Genomic DNA, 21,043 nt, shown 5'->3' with positions numbered 1-21,043 from the left:
TGCCCACCTAGCAGTTCGAAAGCACCCATAAGTGCAAGTAGATAAATAGGTAGGTACCGCTGTATAGTGGGAAGGTAAACGGCGTTTCCGTGTGCTGCTCTGGTGCCGGCTCGCCGGAGCAGCTTCGTCACACTGGCCACGTGACCCGGAAGTGTCTGCGGACAGCGCTGGCTCCCGGCCTCTAGAGTGAGATGAGCGCACAACCCTAGAGTCTGTCAAGACTGGCCCGTACGGGCAGGGGTACCTTTACCTTTTTACCTTAAAATCAAAAGCACAAGTTGTGCTTCCAGAATATTTGATGCTTAGTCCAAATGTGTGTATGTGTCTTAATTTTCTTGGATTAAGAGAAGCATTTTTCTTTTGCCCTGTTTAGAATTATTGATTCAACAACTCCAGGAGAGGTTCAAAATGTGATCTTATTTTCAGTCTTATTGGAAACTGATACTTTATTTAAGAAAGTATTTCTTGTAATTGTATTATTGTTGGATAAATTAATAGAAATCATGACAGACTTTATAGTACTATTTCACAGAGGAAACACCATGAATACATAAAAAATATTTTTTCCAAGTTGGGTGTGACAGGAAAATAGGATCCTTGTTTGATGTTCTGGGTGCCAAGTTAAAAACTTGAGATGTAGTAAAATTCTAAAAAATCATGTTTATAAAAGTTTGTTTGACATGCAGTTCAAATACTGGTTCTGAATGTTCTTGATAGCCTGTATTGGCTACTGACAATTTCACTTGGTTCACTTTTCTTTCATGTCTGATTACCACAAAATGTACCTGTATTTGAGATCCTTACACTTCTGATAATTTAGGATAACATCGCATATAAAACAGGTAACAGAAGCATAGTGTCCAGATCAAGGAAAACAATGGTTCTGCTCTGTGCTATCCAGGCCACATCTAGTGCTGGACATTTAAAGACGGATATTGTTAAACTGAAACATGTCCTGAGGAATATGATCAAAATGGTGGGGGGTATGGATGGAAACCAAGGCCTATCCTATGAGGAGCTATTGAAAGAGTTGGTTTTACTGAGCCTTTATAAAAGAAGAGTAAGGGAAGACATGATAGTAATCTTCAAATATCCGAAGGGCTGTCACATAGAAGATAGACCAGATTTATTTTCTGTTGCTCTGGAAAAACAGTGGGTGGAAATGGCAGGGAAGCAGGCTTCAGGTAAGTGTTTGGAGAAACTTGGGCAGGGGGCAGGCTGCTTCAGTAGGTGGTGGGCACTCCTTTGCTGGATGTATTTAAGTGGAAGCTAGATAACTATCTGTCAAGGCTGCTGTTGTTGCTTCCTGCACTGTAGATCTTGCACAACAGGAGACTGGACTAGATAGCTTCCAATATCTCTTTAAACTTTGATTTTGTGGTTAATTCATTATACAAAGGGCTATTGTTTAAAACACTAAAGGATAAAAATTCTAAAAATAAAAAACTCCACAGCAGATCCCTCAGCTGTGGTGTAAGTCTGCTTTCTTCCTGGCTTTGCAGTTTGACAAATGTACATGCATCCAGCACTGCTTCAGCTGTTACTCTTTTTTCTTCACCAATGCTTAAGGCAGGTTGCCTGTCCTTCACTGAACATTTGTAAAGTGTCATGTAAAATGCTTATACATATTTACATTCGTCTCTTAGCTTGGAAATAAAAAGAAGCTTTTTAAATAATGCAGTACTACTCTGGAAACTGAGTGGTGAAGGCTTCTTGGTGACCTGTTGGATGCCATCAATCAGTGCTTTCCATGACCAGCTTCTGCTGCAAACTTGCAGAATTCATTACTATTTTTTAAAACTTCTGGGAAGAGGAAAAGTAGTTTGCTGTGAATGCAGTAATAATGCTTGTAGATCAGCCCCAGTATGCTAATTGCATTTATTTATGTAAATTCTATACTGCCTGTCAGGGAACTGCCATCGGAAGGACAGGTGGTGAGAAGGCTTCAGGAGAATAGGAGAGACATTTCTTCAGCAGAAGAGGGAACCAGTAGGGGGAGTGCGGGAGCTCCAAAGGAAAGGGAGTCGGAGGGGAGGCTCTGGGATACTTCCAGTGAGAACAGTGAGGAGGTATCAGGACAGCCTTTAAGGACCCCCACCCCCCGCCGGAAACTGTCACGCAGGGAATCCAGGAGGCGCATGTCCGTGAAACAGCTTTTATGTTGGAAACGTTTCCGCAAACGCCCACTGTCAGATTCTACCAGCGACTGACGGAGCCATGCTGAAGGGCTCCGCTCAAGGCAGGGCTTCACTACACTGAGTGAGCTCTAAGGGATCCAGCTTTAACGCACAAGCAGCTCATTATCCCACCACAGCAATCTGACAGTCCCTGAAAGCAGCTTGTGCAAAGAGAGGCATCATGAGCAACCCAGCCGGAGCCGGAGATGGGGGAGCAGCTGCAGCCGGTCCTAGCCTGGAAGAAAGGTACAGGATGTTGGAGGTACAGTTAGCTCTGCAAACGGCGAGGCTGGAGGAGAGGAGGGCTCATGATGCAGAAAAGGGGAAAGCCGCCCAGCTCTCGAGGAAAGTGCCTGGACTGGTGCAGAAGTTTGGGGGTGATCCCAGGAATTATCAAGCCTTCAGGACAGAGATGCAATATGCCCTCAATCTGCAGTTTGATGATTTTCCTGATGAGGAATCGAGGGTTGCTTATGTGATTGGCCATCTCGAAGGCGGGGCAAAACATTGGGTGAGGCCACTAATGGCAGCCAATAATGAAGCCCTAAGGGACACAAGGAAGTTTTTTCGCGCCATGGATCTGATGTTTTCCAGCGAGATTGAGCAGGGAGTGGCGCGCAGGCAGTTAATGGCGTGTAAACAAGGGAACCGATCTGTCCGTGAGTACTGGACTGAGTTCACCATGTTGATCCATAAATTAGGTTGGGATTTGTCAGCGGAACCGATACAAATGCTGTTCGAAGAAGGACTATCTTCGGCAGTGAAAGATGAACTTTCCCGGGGGCCCAGGGCGGAGTCTATGGACCATCTGACTAAATCAGCGCTGGCCATAGGATCACGCCAGGAGGCCAGAGCCTTGGAGAAGCGGGAAGGGAAAGGGGAGCGTTGGAGGGATTTCCGCATTCCAGAGATGCCAGAGCAGCCTTCTCTGCCAGCAGAGCCGATGGAAATCGGAACAGCGCGCGCGCGCGCAATTTCAAACCCCAGTGAAGGGCGGAAGAAGGAGGGAAAAGGCGCCAAGAAATGTTTTCTCTGCCAACAGCCAGGTCACTTTGCCAGAGTTTGTCCGCAAAGAAAGGAATGGCAAGGAATGGCGGGAGCTGTTGGGGAGGAGGGAGAAGGAGCTAAGGAGCAAGTAAAAGCCAACGCCTGGCTGCCACCGACGGGGCACAGCAGCCAGGCCAAGGAACAGTAAATGTGCCCACGCCAGAACCCCCAAGACCAGCTCTTGTAATAGAGGTATTGCTGGAGCTGGCAAACGGACACCCACTAAAGGTGAAGGCGCTATTAGACTCAGGCAGCTCCTGCAACTTTATGAGTAAGGAGTTTGCAGCCGCACATCAGATACAGACCATCCCTTTAAAGAATCCCCTGCAGGTGACCACGATTGATGGGAGGGCGCTGTTGGGGGGAGAAGTAGACCAGCAGACTGTCCCCATGACAATGAGGGTGGCAAGACACACGGAACGGATAGCGTTTAATATAGCCACGTTGGGAGGAGCGCCCATCATTTTGGGGATGAGCTGGCTAGCGCTGCATGATCCGCTTGTGGGATGGCATCAGAGAGTGGTTTCCTTTGGGTCAGCACATTGTATGGGACACTGCACAGAAAAAGGGGGCCAAGTAGGCACTCAGGCCACGTTAGCAAAGATAGAAGCAATGGATCAAGGTAGGGTACCACGACAATATGCAGATTTTGCCGACGTCTTCAGCGAAAGGGAAGCAGATAAACTACCCCCGCACAGACCCTTTGACTGCCAAATCAATTTACTCCCAGGAGCGCAATTGCCAGTGGGCAAGGTGTATGCAATGTCTGACAGGGAGATGCAGGAGCTAAGGGAGTTTATTGACAAAAACCTCAAGCGTGGGTTCATCAGGGAGTCACGAGCGGTGGGGGGTAGCCCAGTGTTCTTTGTGGACAAAAAAAACTCGGACAAACCGAGATTAATTGTGGATTTCCGGGCCCTAAACGCAGTGTCCGAACCCGTGACTTTCCCTATGCCCAGAATCGATGACATTCTGACCCGGGTGAGAAAAGGGAAGATTTTTACCAAGCTGGATCTGAGGGGGGCGTATAACCTGATACGTATGAGAAAGGGAGATGAGTGGAAAACCACTATGTTCACCCCCTTGGGAGCATTTGAGTACTGCGTTATGCCTTTCGGCCTCCAGGCGGGATCAGCAGTATTTCAATCATTCATGAATCACGTACTAGGACCATTGCTGTACAAGAACTGCGCTGCGTTCTTGGACGATGTACTGGTGTACTCAGAGGATGAAGAGCAGCATGTGCGAGATGTACGAGAGGTACTGAGCAAATTGCAAGAAAACCAGCTGTGGGTGAAACTGGAGAAGTGTCAGTTTCACACCAGGGAGGTGGAATTCCTTGGGTACCGGTTGTCGGACAAGGGGCTGGCCATGGATCCTAGCAAGGTGCAAGCGGTGCTGGAATGGAGGCCACCGAAAACTAAGAAAGATGTGCAGAGGTTTTTGGCGTTCGGAAACTTCTATCGGAAGTTCATCAAGAACTTCGCCCATTTAACAGCCCCCATCACGGATTGTCTCAGCAGTAAGAAGAAATTTGTCTGGACGGAAGAAGCGCAGCGAGCTTTCGAAAGTTTAAAGAGGGCGTTTGCTTCGGAAGAACAACTCTTACACGTGGATCTGCAGCAGCCGATGAGGGTGGAAACCGACGCGTCTGACAGAGCGGTGGGCGCCGTGCTCCTGCAGCCAGGAGCAAATACGTCAGAATGGAGACCGTGTGCCTTCTTCTCGAGGAAATTGAACAAGTCTGAGAGGAATTATACAGTGTACGACAGAGAATTACTCGCCGTCCACGAAGCGTTCAAGAGATGGAGACACCTGTTGATTGGGGCGCAACACAAGGTTCAAGTGCGGACAGACCACAAAAATCTAGAATACTGGAGAACAGCCCGAGTATTGAACCAGAGACAAGTAAGATGGGCGCAAGAGTTCTCCAAGTTCAATTTTGAAATTCGCTACGTGCCAGGGGCTGAGAATGTCAGGGCGGACGCTCTCTCCAGAAAACCTGAGTACTTGGAGGGGGAAGGAGGGGCGGAAGAAAGACATATCATCTCAGAGGACCACTGGGTTTGTGGGGCGGCATTGGTGGGGCAAAGAGAACTGGTAGAGGGTATTGAAAACGATGAATATGCCCAAGAAAAACTTAGGGAACTCAGGGAGACAGGTGAGAACGCAGGGGGGTTTGAGGAAAAGAACGGAAAACTATATTACAAAGGGGCGCTCTACATACCAGATGGGGAACTAAGAGGGCGGGTGCTTAAACAGTTGCATGACAGCCCCACGGCGGGGCACTTCGGGCAGCACAAGACCATGTGGTTGGTTACCAGGGAGTTTTGGTGGCCCAAGGTGCGGGAAGACGTGCGGGAGTATGTCAGGGGATGCGACAGGTGCCAAAGAGCAAAGGGAGAGAGGTTGGCGCCAGCAGGGTTATTAGAACCCTTACCCACCCCAGAAAGGCCATGGGAGATGGTATCCATAGACTTCATGACCGATCTACCGAGATCCAAAGGGAAAACCGCGGTCATGGTGGTGGTAGATCTACTAACTAAGATGTGCCACTTTATAGCTTGTTCACATGCAGTGACAGCGGAAGAAACCGCAAGGTTGTTTGTGGAGCACATTTTTAGGTTGCATGGCGCCCCCTTGAGGGTTTTGAGCGACAGAGGAAAACAATTTACTTCTAGGTTCTGGAGGAAACTAATGAGCATGTTGCATGTGGAGGTAAGTTTTTCCACCGCCAGGCACCCAGAAACAAATGGGCAAGCAGAAAGGGCAAACGGGGTTTTGCAACAATATCTGAGGTGTTATGTAAAGGACAGAGAAACTGATTGGGTAGACAGGTTACCTCTGGCAGAATTTGCCTACAACAACGCGGAGAACGTGTCCACAGGGATGAGTCCCTTTCTAGCCAATTATGGGTGTCATCCTCGGGCGTTTCCAGGAGAGGGCGGGGGAAGGTGGAGTGTACCTGCAGCGGAAAATTTTGTTGAAGAGATGGAAGCGATCCACCGTCAGCTCCAACTCAACTTAGAGAAAGCCAAAGAAGAATATAAGAAGCAAGCAGACAGAAATAGGAGGGAAGGCGAAACCATAAGGGTGGGTAACCGGGTGTGGCTATCCACCCAAGGACTGCCGTTCAAGGGAGGGTGTAAGAAATTGAGACCCAAACGGTTGGGACCCTTTGAGGTCATACAGCAGGTCAACCCAGTAGCATTCAAACTCCGATTGCCCAGTCACATGAAATTGCACCCAGTATTTCACAGGTCATTACTGTCGCCGTACAGAGAGGGATGTGAGTGGGGGGAACATGAGAGGGAGGTCACCCGGACACCCGTCATAGAAGAGAGAGAACGCAACATGGATGTGGCAGGGATCATTGATTCCAGGTGGAAGGGGAATCAGGTGGAATACTTGGTAGAATGGGAGGGGGAGGAAGAGTCAGAAAACACATGGGTACCGGCAGAGGAAGTCAAAGACGAGATTTTAATAGAAACGTTTCATCGGCGTTTCCCAAGGAAACCACAACCAGTGGCAAGATTTAGGAGGGAACACTTCGGGACTACAGATGAGGAAGGGGAGTTTGAAGGGTTCCCAGAGTCGGGAGTGGAGGCGGAAACAGATTCCGACGAAGGAGAGGAAGAGGGGGAAAGAGACGGTAGGCCGTGGTTAGAAGTGTTTGAATCCTCGGAGGATGAGGGGAGTTCCTTCCAGGGATTTCCGTCCTCGCCGCCAGTAAGAGAAGAGGCGGGAGGGGGTGAAGGGGGCCCTGGGGGGGAGGTGGATGTCAGGGAACTGCCATCGGAAGGACAGGTGGTGAGAAGGCTTCAGGAGAATAGGAGAGACATTTCTTCAGCAGAAGAGGGAACCAGTAGGGGGAGTGCGGGAGCTCCAAAGGAAAGGGAGTCGGAGGGGAGGCTCTGGGATACTTCCAGTGAGAACAGTGAGGAGGTATCAGGACAGCCTTTAAGGACCCCCACCCCCCGCCGGAAACTGTCACGCAGGGAATCCAGGAGGCGCATGTCCGTGAAACAGCTTTTATGTTGGAAACGTTTCTGCAAACGCCCACTGTCAGATTCTACCAGCGACTGACGGAGCCATGCTGAAGGGCTCCGCTCAAGGCAGGGCTTCACTACACTGAGTGAGCTCTAAGGGATCCAGCTTTAACGCACAAGCAGCTCATTATCCCACCACACTGCCCTTTGATGTCAGTTTTCAGGGCAGTTTACAGATAAAAATGTGAATGCAAAAAATAAATTAAAACATCAAAAACAGTAGTTAAATTTAGCAATAAGTACTTTGAAAAGCCTATTTTTAAAGCATAGGAAGGGGGGAAATGACATGTAGGAGAACCCTGTGTTGCAGCTTATCACTGTTATCAGCACTGCCCCTCCTGGAACTAGAGCAGCACAGGTGTGGAAAGCAGCGACAGCATTGGCTCCTCCCAAGTGGCCCAGGTCATCTTCTATACATTTTTGCATAATGGGAATGAGCCAAATTATGAAGGCAGTGTGAAAAGGCGCCATTACAGTAGTATAAATGTGTGCGCACATGTGCACACGCAGTCAGAAATGTTCAAGTGACATAGTAAGCTTCTCAGATGATCAAGATTTTCACTAATCTCGACTCACAACAGAGAAATCTATTTATGGCTCAGTGCACATCTGCGACTATGAGTAGCTTAAGAGATATCAGGACTGAGATTCAAATATGTGTGCTTTCCAAAACATCTGCTGTCATGATGTGGATTAACGCATACTTTAAACGCTTATGTGAGTAGCATCTATTAGGCCCTGTTTTTGTATTGACCCAGGATGCCTCCTCAGCATTTGCTTATTCTCTTATCCAAACCGCTGTAGACTTGTCATGTTTTCTCACTTTCATAACTCAATCCATGGGATGAAAAACTGGAAACTATCTACAGTACATTTTCCCTTTGGAGCCTAATATTAGTCAGGACCTGGTAGTGCTACATGATATGGGTGAAAGGTTGTATTAAGAAAGATTGCAGTACAAGGCAAAGCGATCGAGGGAGGCGCTGTGGTCCATCACCCTAGTACCCAGTGTTATATTGATCTCATGGCCTATCTAGTTCTTGACTGCTGCTATAGATTTAAAGCCTCAGGCAAACCAGGGCCATGTGCAATGCTATGCTGATTGCTTTTTTACATTTTTTAAAAAATGCAGCATGTTTTTCTGCTGGTGTGAGATATTAAATTCTATTTACTTGAGAAAAAGCCGGCTGTTTAGCCTCATCAACAGGCACTTTGGCCATGATGAAGCAATATGCGCATATAAGATCATAAAGGAATAAAAATTCCAGATCCAAGAGTGGAAAGGCTTATAAACTGGCAAGACATAAAGCTTTTATTAGCCCGCTGATATCCCTAATTGATATAAACATGAAGCTCAGCACAGGCCCCAGTACTTAGAAGATATGCATCTAAATAATATTTAAATGGATATTCACAGTTTAAAGCCCACAGGAGGGTGATTGTACTTGTTTTAATTAAATGAGCTGAACCCCCCTGGATAACGGTGCATTATTCCTCCCAAATAGAATAGTATTTGTGCATAAGATTTTTTTCTGCTTGGCTGGGACAGTAAAAAGCCAAATTCTAGTACTGTACTGAGATCCATGATATTTGACCTTGTATCACTGGTATTTTTGTATATTGTTTTCTCTGCTTATGTGACCTTCTGGCAGCTGATCCAAGGAACAGACACCTTACCCACTTGGTGTGCAATTTCTGTTGGGGAAGTGCAATGCTGCTGTCTGCTCAGCTGTAAGCCCAAACTATTGTAAGCCCAGGCTGTTGATTGATCTGCAATCAGGTGGGAATTGAACAGTGTTATGGTCACCACACTGTCGCTGAGAGGGAGGCAGCTGCTACCAGGAAAGTGTGTCTTCATGACAGACTGGTTTCATTGAAACCACAGCTGTCTGTCTTGTCTATGAGGAGAAAGGGAAATAAAGAGCTTCACAGGCAGGAAGTGCTTACAGGACATGGAAGTCCAGAGAAAGATGGACCGGTGAAAACTGGACAACTTTTATCTGGTCCCTGGTAAGACCCTTTAGGGCTAGTAAGAGATACTGGAGTAATTTTACAGAGAAGCTATGAGGTTTCAGAAAGCCTCCCCCTGGGAGAGCAATAAGGGCAAGAGGTGTATGAGAGAGAATGGAGGGTAGAGTCAATAGGGAGTAGAGAAATGTGAGGTCAAGAGGAGAAGAGAACCGAGAGACAAAGGCTATCCCATGGGCGTTCTACCCCATACTTGCTGACTTGGGGCAGGCCGAGGACACCAGAGCCTAATTATTATTTATATCCCATATTTTCCACTGAATTCGGTCTAGACAGAAACGACATCTGGGTGGATAATCAGAGAAGCCTGCGAAGCTAGGACTGGAGACAGCTGTCATCACTGAGTACAAATTCAATAACCCCACCTATCAGAAAGCAGGTTGAGCTTCTGCCTGTCCCAGAGCCAGAGAACCCACTTACCTGGGATCCTGAAGTTCCTCTATAACTCTCCCTTCCCTGAGAGTAATGCTGCTAATATGATAACTTACCAGATTCTGAAACCAGTGCTGGAACTTGAGAGAAACAAACAAACAAACACAGTAAAGCAATGGTGCTGTGAACTCCTGCCCCCAGACCCTTTCATATATATTGTTTATTGGTTGGTTGACTATAATAAACACTTGATTGGTTAAGTGATTGAACAAGACTATTGTGTGATGTAATGTGGCCTAGTTGCCATTGGGCTATAAACCTCAATATATCTGCCTTCCTACCTCCTAAGGCCCTCAGAGAACAACAGAAAAAAATTAATTGATTTACCAGTCATAGTTATACTTTTGTGAATTATTCTAACAACTCCTCGTACTCATGTTATTAAAATGCGGCCTTTTTGTCTCTGTACTTCCAGAATTGTATAGCCCCTTTGACTTTGTAAGCTGAAAAACTAAACAGTATGTCATTGTTTATATCCTTAGGCAGTAACACCCAATTTTGTAGCAGTTAAGGATTTCCACAGGAACTCTTTCTGGAAGTGGGTGGATTGCAGCTAGCATAGCTGTAATGCACAATTCTTGTTTGTGTACCCTTTCTGTTCTGCTAATAAGAAATTTTATGTGATTTGGATAATAGGCGTTTTCGGAAGCTGTATTTCATGACGTTGGTAGTTAAGGGAACATATTTCTGCCATAATCAGTTTGACTGACTTTGGGCCAGAGCCTTACCTACAACATGGAGTTGTTAGATTGAAAAGAGTGGGATAAAAATATGATAAATCTGTTTTCTGATTAAAAAAATGACTGTAAAAACCAGTCCATGTTTACTTTGCATGTATATCTTACTGGAATCTGAGGTCATTGGGATTAGGCTGGGTAGCAAGTATTCTTGCACCCTGTGTTGTAAATAGCTGGCTTCATCTGCAAAGTGCATAACACCAGTGGACACAAACTACTGTAGCATTAAAGCAAGTTAGGAGTGTACAGTACAGTTTGAGGGAATTATTTAGATATGTCTGTTTTCTGTGGTTGCACACTAATCATAATACCTCTCAGTACAGTACCTGTTTAGATAAATACATTTTTTTAAAGCAGCACAATTCCAGAAACCAGTCTTAATCAGTTCAACAGAGCTTGCACCCAGGTAAGTGGGGTCAGGCATTTAACCTGTGTTCTCAATATGCTTAGCATAGATCTTGATAACCAGGACAACAAATTTGTGTAGTGGTGCACCAAAGGGGGAGAAAAATTAAATTGATGGAGAAAACCATTAGCTACAACCTGTAGGTGGGAATTCTAAGAATGCCCAGAATTGGCAGAAATGTCATCAGTTCATTTATCTTAATGAACATCACTGCACCTCCCCCCCCCCAAAAAAAGAAACCCCTGTAGTAGTTTGGTGAGATATCAAGATTGCTGAACCTTCCACTGGACCATAATATAATTAAAACACTTGACATTTTCATACAAATGTTCTTAAAAGTGTTTTTTTTAATCATTTTTGTTCATGATTGGAGATAACTGTTTTAGTTTTATAGGCAGGTTGAATATGAGAGATTCTGTATAATGCCTCTGTTACACTGTAGAATGTATGAAATTATAATAGGGATTTGTCTAAGGAATGGATCCATGTGGTTCTCAGCGGTTTACATTTCCAATCAGGTGGGGAGTGGGGGGGCCCATGAAGGATTCATTGCCTTTGAAGACTCCCATTAGTACAATGGTACATTAGTACACAAAATAGCTGCTGTGGGGGCTCAGTTTGTCACAAGTAACTTGCCAGTGATCTCTGATCAGCCCCAGTCACCATAGCCAATGGTCAAGGATGATGGGAATTGTAGCCCAGCAACTTCTAGAGGGCCCCATCACTGTTTATGAAAAACAGGATATTGGTATGTGTTTTTCTGAAGTGGGGGTGGTTTTTTTAATGTCTGAACATATTCATATGATATGTTCTAACCCAGCTGCTCCTAAACTTGTGAAGCACAGGAATTGGTGAGCAGATGGAACAGCTGATAGAAGCAAACAGGCATTCAGGCTATGCCTAAGTTTTCCAGATGTTTTTCTTTTTTTAAAAAAAGAATCTTCTAGAATTTTGCACTGTCTCTTACTTCAGAAACCACACTTCCTATTTTCTTTTTTATTATAATTTTGGTATAGTGATTCTAGGCTTGCCTCTTGGTAGAAAAGTTGCTCTGGGGCTTTCATATCCTTTTATTTTGCTGCTGTACATAGCTCATTGGTACAGAAGACACACAGTTATCGAGGCTGTTGAATATCTCTTGAGATGAACATGTGCAACCACTAAAATTAAACAACTGTGTTGCTTTTTTAGCTGATCATGTTAAAGCATGGTTTTTCTAAATGCTTCATATGGTACTGGAATTGTGATTTATTGTATTTGTGTTTCTGTAATTATTTGTGCAGATGAGAAATTTGAGTGTTCATAGTATAATATGAAAGAACTAAAACAAATGTAGCTCAACATTTATGTCGGGCTGTTTTCTAAGCTTCAGATTAAGCTGACTATCAATATTTCTATTTAAGGATATTCTGTAAAATTTAAACCTTTTGGTATTATGTATGGAGTCAGAAGTGGAGAGTGGGAGTGTTCAGTGCAAAAAAGGAGCAACATGAGTAATGCGTGTATTTTCATACTGTGCAGTTTAATCACCAGGCAGTTTAAGTTACAGTGATACCTCTAGTTATGAACTTAATTCATTCTGGAGGTCCGTTCTTAACCTGAAACTGTTCTTAACTAGAAGTGTGCTTTTGCTAATGGGGCCTCTTGCTGCCGCTGTGCCACCGGCACACGATTTCCATTCTCATCCTGGGGCAAAGTTCTCAACTCGAGGTAACTCTTCCAGGTTAGCGGAGTTTGTAACCTGAAGCGTTTGCAACCAGAGGCATTTGTAACTCGAGGTACCACTGTATAGCCTTTCAAGATCAACGAGCCAAATGCAACTACTGCAGACTTTCACAAAAGCACTGCTGACAATTAAGTGAGAATATAAAATGTAACTTGTACGTTTAGGCAGTACATTGGCATGTGGCAAACACTAACTATTCCAGTAAGAGAACATAAAGAAGGCATAATCAAGGGAGAGTAGAAATGGCTGTGGAGCCTGCAGAGCCCAGACTTTGATATGAGCTTCAGAGGCACATAAGACTTGCCTTAAGGAAGAGGTGAGCTTTACAAGCCTCAATATTATTATTTTTACATGAAGTATAATTGGAGCCAGAGATAAGGAATTCCAGCATTCTTTTGTGATCCCAAGAATACCCTACCTGCTTCCTCAAAATAGTTACCGGTTAGCAGTGTTGGGTGGCACATGGTGATAGGGAAAGAGGAAGGTCTGTTCCTTTCTCCTCTTTCTTTCTAGTGACCTGGCATTCTGCATAGCCATCACTCCTCTTGCTGCCACTGGCCAGGAAGTATTTAATGGGTGCAGGGCATTTGGAGGAATCAAGAAGCTGATAGGTTAAGGGTGCTGCATGTATTTTAAAGAAAGTAATATACAGCAACTTATATACTTCTTTTTCATTATGTATACATAGACATAAACAATTCAAAGGAAAATGGAAAGGATAATGCTATTATTGGTAAAATTTATGTTATTATTAATATCCTGTTTCCTGATTGTCTTGGAAAATAAGACAAGTTATTGTTTGGCCAAGCCAGTGAGCTTGCGAGTGGGTGTGAGCTTGCCATCTCTAATGGAGAACAATGAGGACAAGTTAGAAGGTATGAATGCTAACTGAGACAAGTGTAGATTTTTGTGTAGTTTAAATTTATCCTACAATAGCTTCTGTGTTGGGTATGTTAAACATGGTCTCTCCAATTGTCCAAGTTCAGCTCTGCTAGAAAAAGTTTCTGACTTTGGAAAGGTCTGTGCAGATTATTGTCGGAGAGACAAAACTTTACTACAGTACCGTATATAAATTATATCCAGGTGTTTTCAGTGTAGCAATTAGAAAGAAATCTGTATCTTATTTACCGAGTCTTAGATCTTACCATTCCTGTTTGCATTTCTTATGCTATCCAAACCAAACATATGTTAGTGCAATGTAAGATCATATTCCACATAATTTTTCATGACTGGCTTTCTTATTCAGGCTGAAGTCTTAAAGATAAACTGCTAATGTTTGCAATGGCTTTCCACACAGTGACTCTTGTGTCTCGAGTTAGCTCAAATGGTGTCTATCTATCTATCTATCTATAGTCAGGGCTTAGCATGCAAAGCTTTTTACAGGAGGAACACCCTTTCTCTATTTTCTAGTTCCTCTATTATGAGAAAAGCATGTCTTTCCAGCCAAGTCCACTATTTCAATGTATTATCTGTATCTTGGGACAAATGCTAGCATCGACTCTTTAGCACAGGCTTCCTCAAACTTGGCCCTCCAGATGTTTTGAGACTACAGTTCCCATCTTCCCTGGCCACTGGTCCTGCTAGCTAGGGATCATGGGAGTTGTAGGCCATAAACATCTGGAGGGCCGAGTTTGAGAAACCCTGCTTTAGCAGAAGCAAAAACAGATGAAACACTCTTCATCCAAAAATGGATGCAGAGTTGTATAGAAAGGAATATGAACTATCCAAATACAATATAAAATATAACAAGAAATGCAGTACAATTAAGAGGAATAAAACCTTTCAATTAGCTAAAAATACCATAATCTAAAATGACTGGACAAACAAAGGTTTTTACCTGGTGCCAAAAAGCATACCTCCCTCAAGAGGGCATTCCGCAGTTGGGACACCACCACAGAGAACACTATGTAATGCAATTCTCCTAAAGATGGGCATACTGAGAATGGCCTCCTGACAATCTTAATACACAGGCAGGTTGATACAGGAGATATTTTGCTGATGGCCCACTGGCTAATCTGTATGCATGGAAGGCTAACATTTCCCTCTTCCTTACATTGGCCCAACAAACCAGCAATAATGCACAAGTTCAAATGGCATGTAAGAATATCTCAAAACTGGTACTTGATGCACTTTAGCTTTAGATTTACTAAAAATATAATAATCCCTCTCTTAGAAGCAGTCTTATGATGTATAGCAGCCCTCCTCAACATCTATCCTGCCAAGAGGCAGGTTGCCCTTATCATGCTAATTTTTTTCCCGCATCTAGAGATCAGATTAAAGCACTGAGGTGCCCCCACTATACATCAGATTCCCACCTTTGCCCATTTGTCAATATGTTCATGTAAACTCTAGTAGATTCTAAGGCTTGCCGATTATTGATGATTGTCCATAGCACAGGGCTCTTCCACAAATGTTCTTAAGTTAGGTTGGGCTTAAAAAACAAAAATCTGAGCCGAAGACTCTTTCTTGGCAAAGCTTATTTCATTTACTTAATACAAGATGCCTGACAAAACGCTACTTCCTATTATCTTTAACATCAAGTACAAATGATGTTGCCAGTACATTCATCAGGCTGGTGTGTGGTGACCAATAAATCTAGCTCAGTAAGTACCAGATCATTATAACTTGTCTTTGTTATTCACTCCATTAACATCAATCATGATGGTTGCTTCTGGTATTCACATAGTCCCAGACTAATTCTCTAGGAATTCAATAGCAATCCATCATTTATGCTGTATGGTATTATGTTGCAAAAAATCTGAAGCATTTATAAGAAGGGAATATTCCAGTGCAAATGACAATCTCAAAAGGAGTGTTGAACACCTGCTGTTCTGAAGTGCTATAAGTTCTTTACTTTTACTAGGTGTTTGCTTCTTCTCTCTTAAAATAGGATTTTTTCTTTCACCTGGCTGTTTCCTCTATACTGAGCCTTGCATTCTGTGAACATGCTGTGAAACAGTATGTAGTAGCAGACAGCACATTTATTAGTTTTTATTAAAGTTTTAACTTATTTGATTCAAGAGTTGGATCAATTATGCAATATGTCTTCTGGAAGAAGTTTCTGCCAGTGAAGCAGCTCTCATTTAGCGTTTGCCAACCTGCTGCCCTCCAGACATTTTGGACTACAGCTCCCTATTAGCCTCAGCTACCATAGTCCTTGTAATCCAATATACCTAGAGGGCACCAGGTTGGCAAAGGTTGAACTATAGAATGAATTTCCAATGCAGCAGAGATGATATTGGCAAAAGCTCATGTTAACAAGTGTACATATCTCCCCGGCCTGGAAACTAGATATTGTTAGTGCTGGTGTATCTACAAGCATTAGCTATGACTCATAAACAATAGAGCAGACTGAAAATAAAAGTAAGTTAAGCTTCTTGTTGTTCATGTTGGCATTGTTATATTGTTTGAAGTGTGGCAGTTCCAAGTGAACAAGTGATAAGGTTACTGTTGGGTAAACAGGTTAAAAATAATAATCCTTGTTTGGAATTTAATCTGCCAGACCTACAGGCTCAGAAGTTTTTCTAATCAGCTTGCCAGGTACTTTGCATGCAAGCGATTGATCTTTGGCTGAAGTACTGGATAAATCAGAGCTTCCAGTTACTTTCACGTTGTGGGTCTGGCAGCTCTTGGCTCATGCAAGGATTCACAAATACAGTTCTTTATGGCTGGTTTCAAACTTCTTGATCTAGTCAAGAATGTAATTCCCCAAAGGTGGTCTGTTATAGTTATAAGTTATATAGATTGAAATTTCCTAGGAAAATAGTGGTGAGTTGTGGATTGTGTTTGAGAGTGATGGAGGAGCTGCCTTTATTTTTCAGAGTTAATTCTGCAACCTATAGCTGTTTATTCAAGTGTACTTCTACCTATTATTCTTTGAATATGCCTAAGTAACTTGAATGGGGATTGCAGCTAAATTTATGTACCAGCTTGCCTTTTCGTAATTTAAAAGCAACATGGTAAAATAACATCTAGAAATGGAAGCTTTCGAAGGTTAAAATAAAACAGATTGGCCTGTAAAGAATGATAATGATGAGCTGTGGATAGGGAACTGGCTTTCTTGGTCTAATAACAAACTCATGCAATTCAAGCTATGTAGAACAAAGTTGTGAATGATTTTGTTTACCTTACGAAAGCTGTGGACCACATGCTATTTATGATACTTTGAGGTGGGTAGCAGCTCATAGGAGCCAATTAAATAGCACTGTGTTGCTTCTATCTTATCTATCTCTTGCTACTTCTTCCGTAGTGCTGCCATTTCTGGAGAAATTTTGAAATATGAGTCCCCTGATTGAAGCTTTGAGAGGGGTAAGACTGTAGCACTTAAAGTCACGGCAATAGGTCAACAGCAGAACTTGGCAGACCAGCAAGCTGGCAGCAGCAAAATGCACAGAAGGATAGTCCAGTGTCAGGATCTGGGGATAGTGCATAGCGATTTCCAATACACTAAGGTACAAGCAACATTTTATGATAATCATGTGGTTTGCCCTTGAGTCCGATAATTTTCTTTATTTCTGTAATTATTTATTAATTAAATTTCTACCTCTCTGTTCCTCCCAAAGGAGCCCAGGATGGCAAACACCAAAGTGGTATAACAACATGAATGAAATTATCTGCAGGAAAGTGTATGTTTTAGGCTCACCTCTCCACAGCTTAGACTTCAGTTAACGGGGCATTGAATTTCTTCTACAGCAAGTAGTCAGGCAAAACTAGCAAGCACTCAGGCAAAACTGGTGTGTCTCTTGTTGCAACTGGGAGTGGCATGGTGGCAAAAATAGTATGCCCAAAACTAAGGAAAAGAGGTCATTGGTATCCAAGAGTGTTAGCAAGGAAACACTTGAGGGACAGGAGTAGAGCAGTCTTGCTGCTAGATAGTCCAGAAACAATATATATATCCAATTATCAGGATCCTTGATGCCCCAGGCACTCCGTTAGCACACCAGAAGTTTCCAGAGTCCTGGACCATAACATTCAACTATTTTAAACCTACATTTGGAATTGCTTAATGTAACTGTAGAGCATGGCAAATAACTTTTCTGATAGCAGGTACAAGTCTAGTCTTAAGTATGCCCTGAACATCTATAGCCATTTAAAAGAAACAAAAACCCTCCTACCCAGTTAAACAATCATACTTAGTGTTGCTTTAGTAATTCACTGGCATGCTTACGTTCTGTCTCATTTTATTTCAGTGCTTTCCAACAACATGATTTGAACACTGGTTTGACAGGAGATTTTTGTTGATAAAGTGATGGCATTGTGCAAATAAAAGTGGCTTTCTCAAATGCTTTAGAGTATATCCTCAACACATATCCTATGGATTCAATATTGACAGAGCAGTACAGCAGTAAATCTTTTGTGGATTAATTTGAAATTGGTATTTCCAGTTTCATTTATCTTTATAGTACAGGTAAAAATAAGTTCTGAAGGAAAATATGCACTGGCTCAGTCAATTAACTTTCAGGTTCTATTATGTTTGCTAATCTTCTGGTATATTGACAGACTACCTTTGCGTTGTTTATAGGTATAACCTGTATGCTAATATAAATATAAAGACTTTATTATCTGTTCTTGCTTTTAAACACTGCTTATGAAGTTTCTGGATGGCTTTTAAGGTTTGACATCATTCACTAGCTCAAATGCAAACATGTTTGCCTGGGAAGCCGCTTGAATATTGGGGAAACGTTATTGTCTACAGAAACAGTTCTTTAAAAGTAGTAGTCACTGTAATTCTTCAAGAGCTTTTTACATCAAGATGACAAACTTCACATTGCACTTAAAATAGTTTATTCATGTCCAATGAAAATGGTTTAATAATAACCATTCCTTTCTTATTTTTTCTATAGGATGGATCATTGGGCAACATTGATGACCTGGCTGAGCAATATGCAGATTATTATAATACCTGCTTTACTGATGTATGTGAGAGGATGGAAGAGCTTCGCAAACGCAGGGTTTCCCAAGACCTTGATGTGGTAAGTGGATAAGTAATAGTGCCCACTGATACTTGCATTAATAGTGCAAACTAATACTCATTTTAAGAGCTCAGGAATGTTTAGCCTCGTGTCTAGGAAAATGGTATTCAAGATCAGTTTTGCATTGTGTTGAATACATAGATACAATCTTTGTTAAGTAGAAATCCATCCATTTAATAATATTCTGGAAGGGCTGGGGAGGGGGACTTACTTTAAATTATACTTTAACCCAGTCTTCCCCCAACCTGTTGTCCCCTAGATGTTTTACACTGATCTCCTAAGCAATTTTTTCTGTGCCCCTACTCCTTTCAAGAGCTCACTGATTTTGATGGAGGCAACAAAAAGAAAAAAAGAAACTAGATTGGGGTGGATGAACAATTCTGAACCTTTATGCCTAGCCCAGCACCCTGATGGGGATGTATATTGATCTGATGATCAAGGAAGCACCAATCATCTAATGAGTGGAGTGGGTGATTTGCATCCCCATCAGCTGACGTTCATCGCTTGATGATATCTGATGACCTTGGTGCACACTGAACTGCGTGGAAAGGATTAAATTTATCCAGCTAGCTCACTTCCCCGAGGGCAACTCACCAGTCATCACATTTTATTGCCCGGGGACGGGGGGAATAACACCCCTTTCCTCAGCTGATCTACATGGATCTACTGAGGAAGGGGATGATGTGTGTTATGTCCATGTGCATTTGTAGTGAGGTCACACCCACTGCCAGCATGAGGCTTCCAGTGGTTTGGCTGAGGGTGAATGGGCCCTTGGGCCAAAGAAGGTTAGCCACACTGCTCTAAAGCATATTAGGTTAAGAAGCTGCTCAGTTCAAATCTGACGATGGTGTTAGCTAAACTCGCAGGGATGTTCAACCAGTAGATCTTTTTTTAAAAAAAAAAAAAATATTTATTGATGTTTCAAAAAGTTACAAGAATAAAACAGAAAAAAAGAAAAACAGAAAATACAAAATACATGGAAAAAAATAAAATAAAATAAAAACAATTAAAAACAAATCCATCTTTCCATATCTTATCTATCATTTGCTTGTTTCCTTGACCTCCTCACACCTCCCTTTTTTGTTCATTAGTTGTTTCAGCAAATCCTTTCCTTCATTATTTTTATCTTACTAATTTATCTTAATATTTACATTCTTTAATGTAATATTTACATTCTGACCTGTTTACAATCCATTTCATATTCTGTTATTCAATTTGCCTTACTTTATTTAACCTTATCTTACCGTAAAATACCTTAAACTTAAAACTTAATGCTTATTTATACATAACTACTTATATCATTTCTACTAAAGCCAGACAGTTTCATTCCAACATTTTCCCTAATATTCATTAATTTTACACTAGATCCCAAAATAAAAGTTTTTGTTTATAGACTCTTCCAATTTTCATCCAACGTCCCTTCTTCCTGGTCTCGGGTTATGTCAGTCCTTACTGTCCATTCCATCTAGTCCATCAACCTGGTAGTCTTATGTCCGAGGCTCTTAAATCTCTTCCATGCTCCTTCTGCAGATCTTCTTCTTGTTCATACTTGCACTTTTCCTTATCTTTTGTTGATCTCTTTCTTGGTTTCTTTCCTTTCTCATTGAGGAGTAGGTCTCTGGGGGATTTCAGCCCATAATTATCTCCATCTCCCCTCATCAGACCAGCCCATTCCCCACAGTCCCACTCCCCACAGTCATCAATATAATTCAAAAAATATTTAACAGCGTATTTCATAGTCCCTCCAAAGTTAAGAGCCTCCTCAGCTCCAGACTCCCTCTGGCCCATTCCAAATTCAATCTTCCAAAACAACGGCTTATGCTCCTGCAGGGCCTCAGATCTCTCCATTTGTATTGCTTGAGGTACAACCGCAACCTCCTCCATTATCATCTGCCCTTGCATTTGCCCAGTCGAACCAGTTTCCTGAGTTGGTCCCTGTATGATTTCTGTGTCAGTATTCCCTGTTTGTCCACATTCACTGACTACAACAGTCATCAAATCCAACTTCTCATTCATCAAATCCATCTTCTCATGCAGCTGCTCCAGCAAAGCGCTAGTCTTGCAAAAAGCAAGCACCAAGACTTCTTCCAAACACATTTTTATTCAAGGTCGCAGTCTGTTTCCATGATCTTAATCTCGTAGCTGTGAAGTCCCCAAGTAAACTGCAGCAGCAACTTAACAAGCCCCCTCTAGAGGAGACAATTTCTATTTGTGTCCATCTTTTTAAAACATGTCCAACAAAAGAAAGTTACTTTCAATTTTCAAATATTTTGTTTCTTTAGAATGCAAAAGGCAACATTGGAATCTGTTTGTTTCTCTTTTTTTTTTTAGCTATCTGTCAAAATGTTCCATTCACAGTCAATGGACGTCTCTAACAATTTCTGTCTCTGACCCCCGTTCCCAGGTTTGAGACGGTGGAAACTTATTTTTCTTTACTCCCTCTCCTGCAGGCTTAAACAGTCAAATTTC

At 42.6% G+C, this 21,043-nt stretch overlaps 1 protein-coding gene across 5 annotated transcripts in view; it reads left to right on the top strand.

The window, feature by feature from the left end:
- LOC307213538 (SAM and SH3 domain-containing protein 1-like) overlaps positions 1 to 21,043 on the top strand; it is a 529,506-nt gene that overhangs the window by 412,583 nt on the left and 95,880 nt on the right. For all 5 annotated transcript variants that reach the window (XM_079971495.1, XM_079971497.1, XM_079971498.1 and 2 more), the window contains exon 2: positions 18,446 to 18,574. In XM_079971495.1, the coding sequence (XP_079827621.1) occupies positions 18,446 to 18,574 (129 nt within the window). The remainder of the gene's footprint in view (positions 1 to 18,445; positions 18,575 to 21,043) is intronic.

This window comes from Podarcis cretensis (genome assembly GCF_951804945.1).
Source record: "Podarcis cretensis genome assembly, chromosome: 3".
Classification (NCBI taxonomy): Eukaryota; Metazoa; Chordata; class Lepidosauria; order Squamata; family Lacertidae; genus Podarcis; species Podarcis cretensis.
Note: the sequence above shows the minus strand (reverse complement) of the source record. Positions and strands in the feature narration are given on the sequence as shown.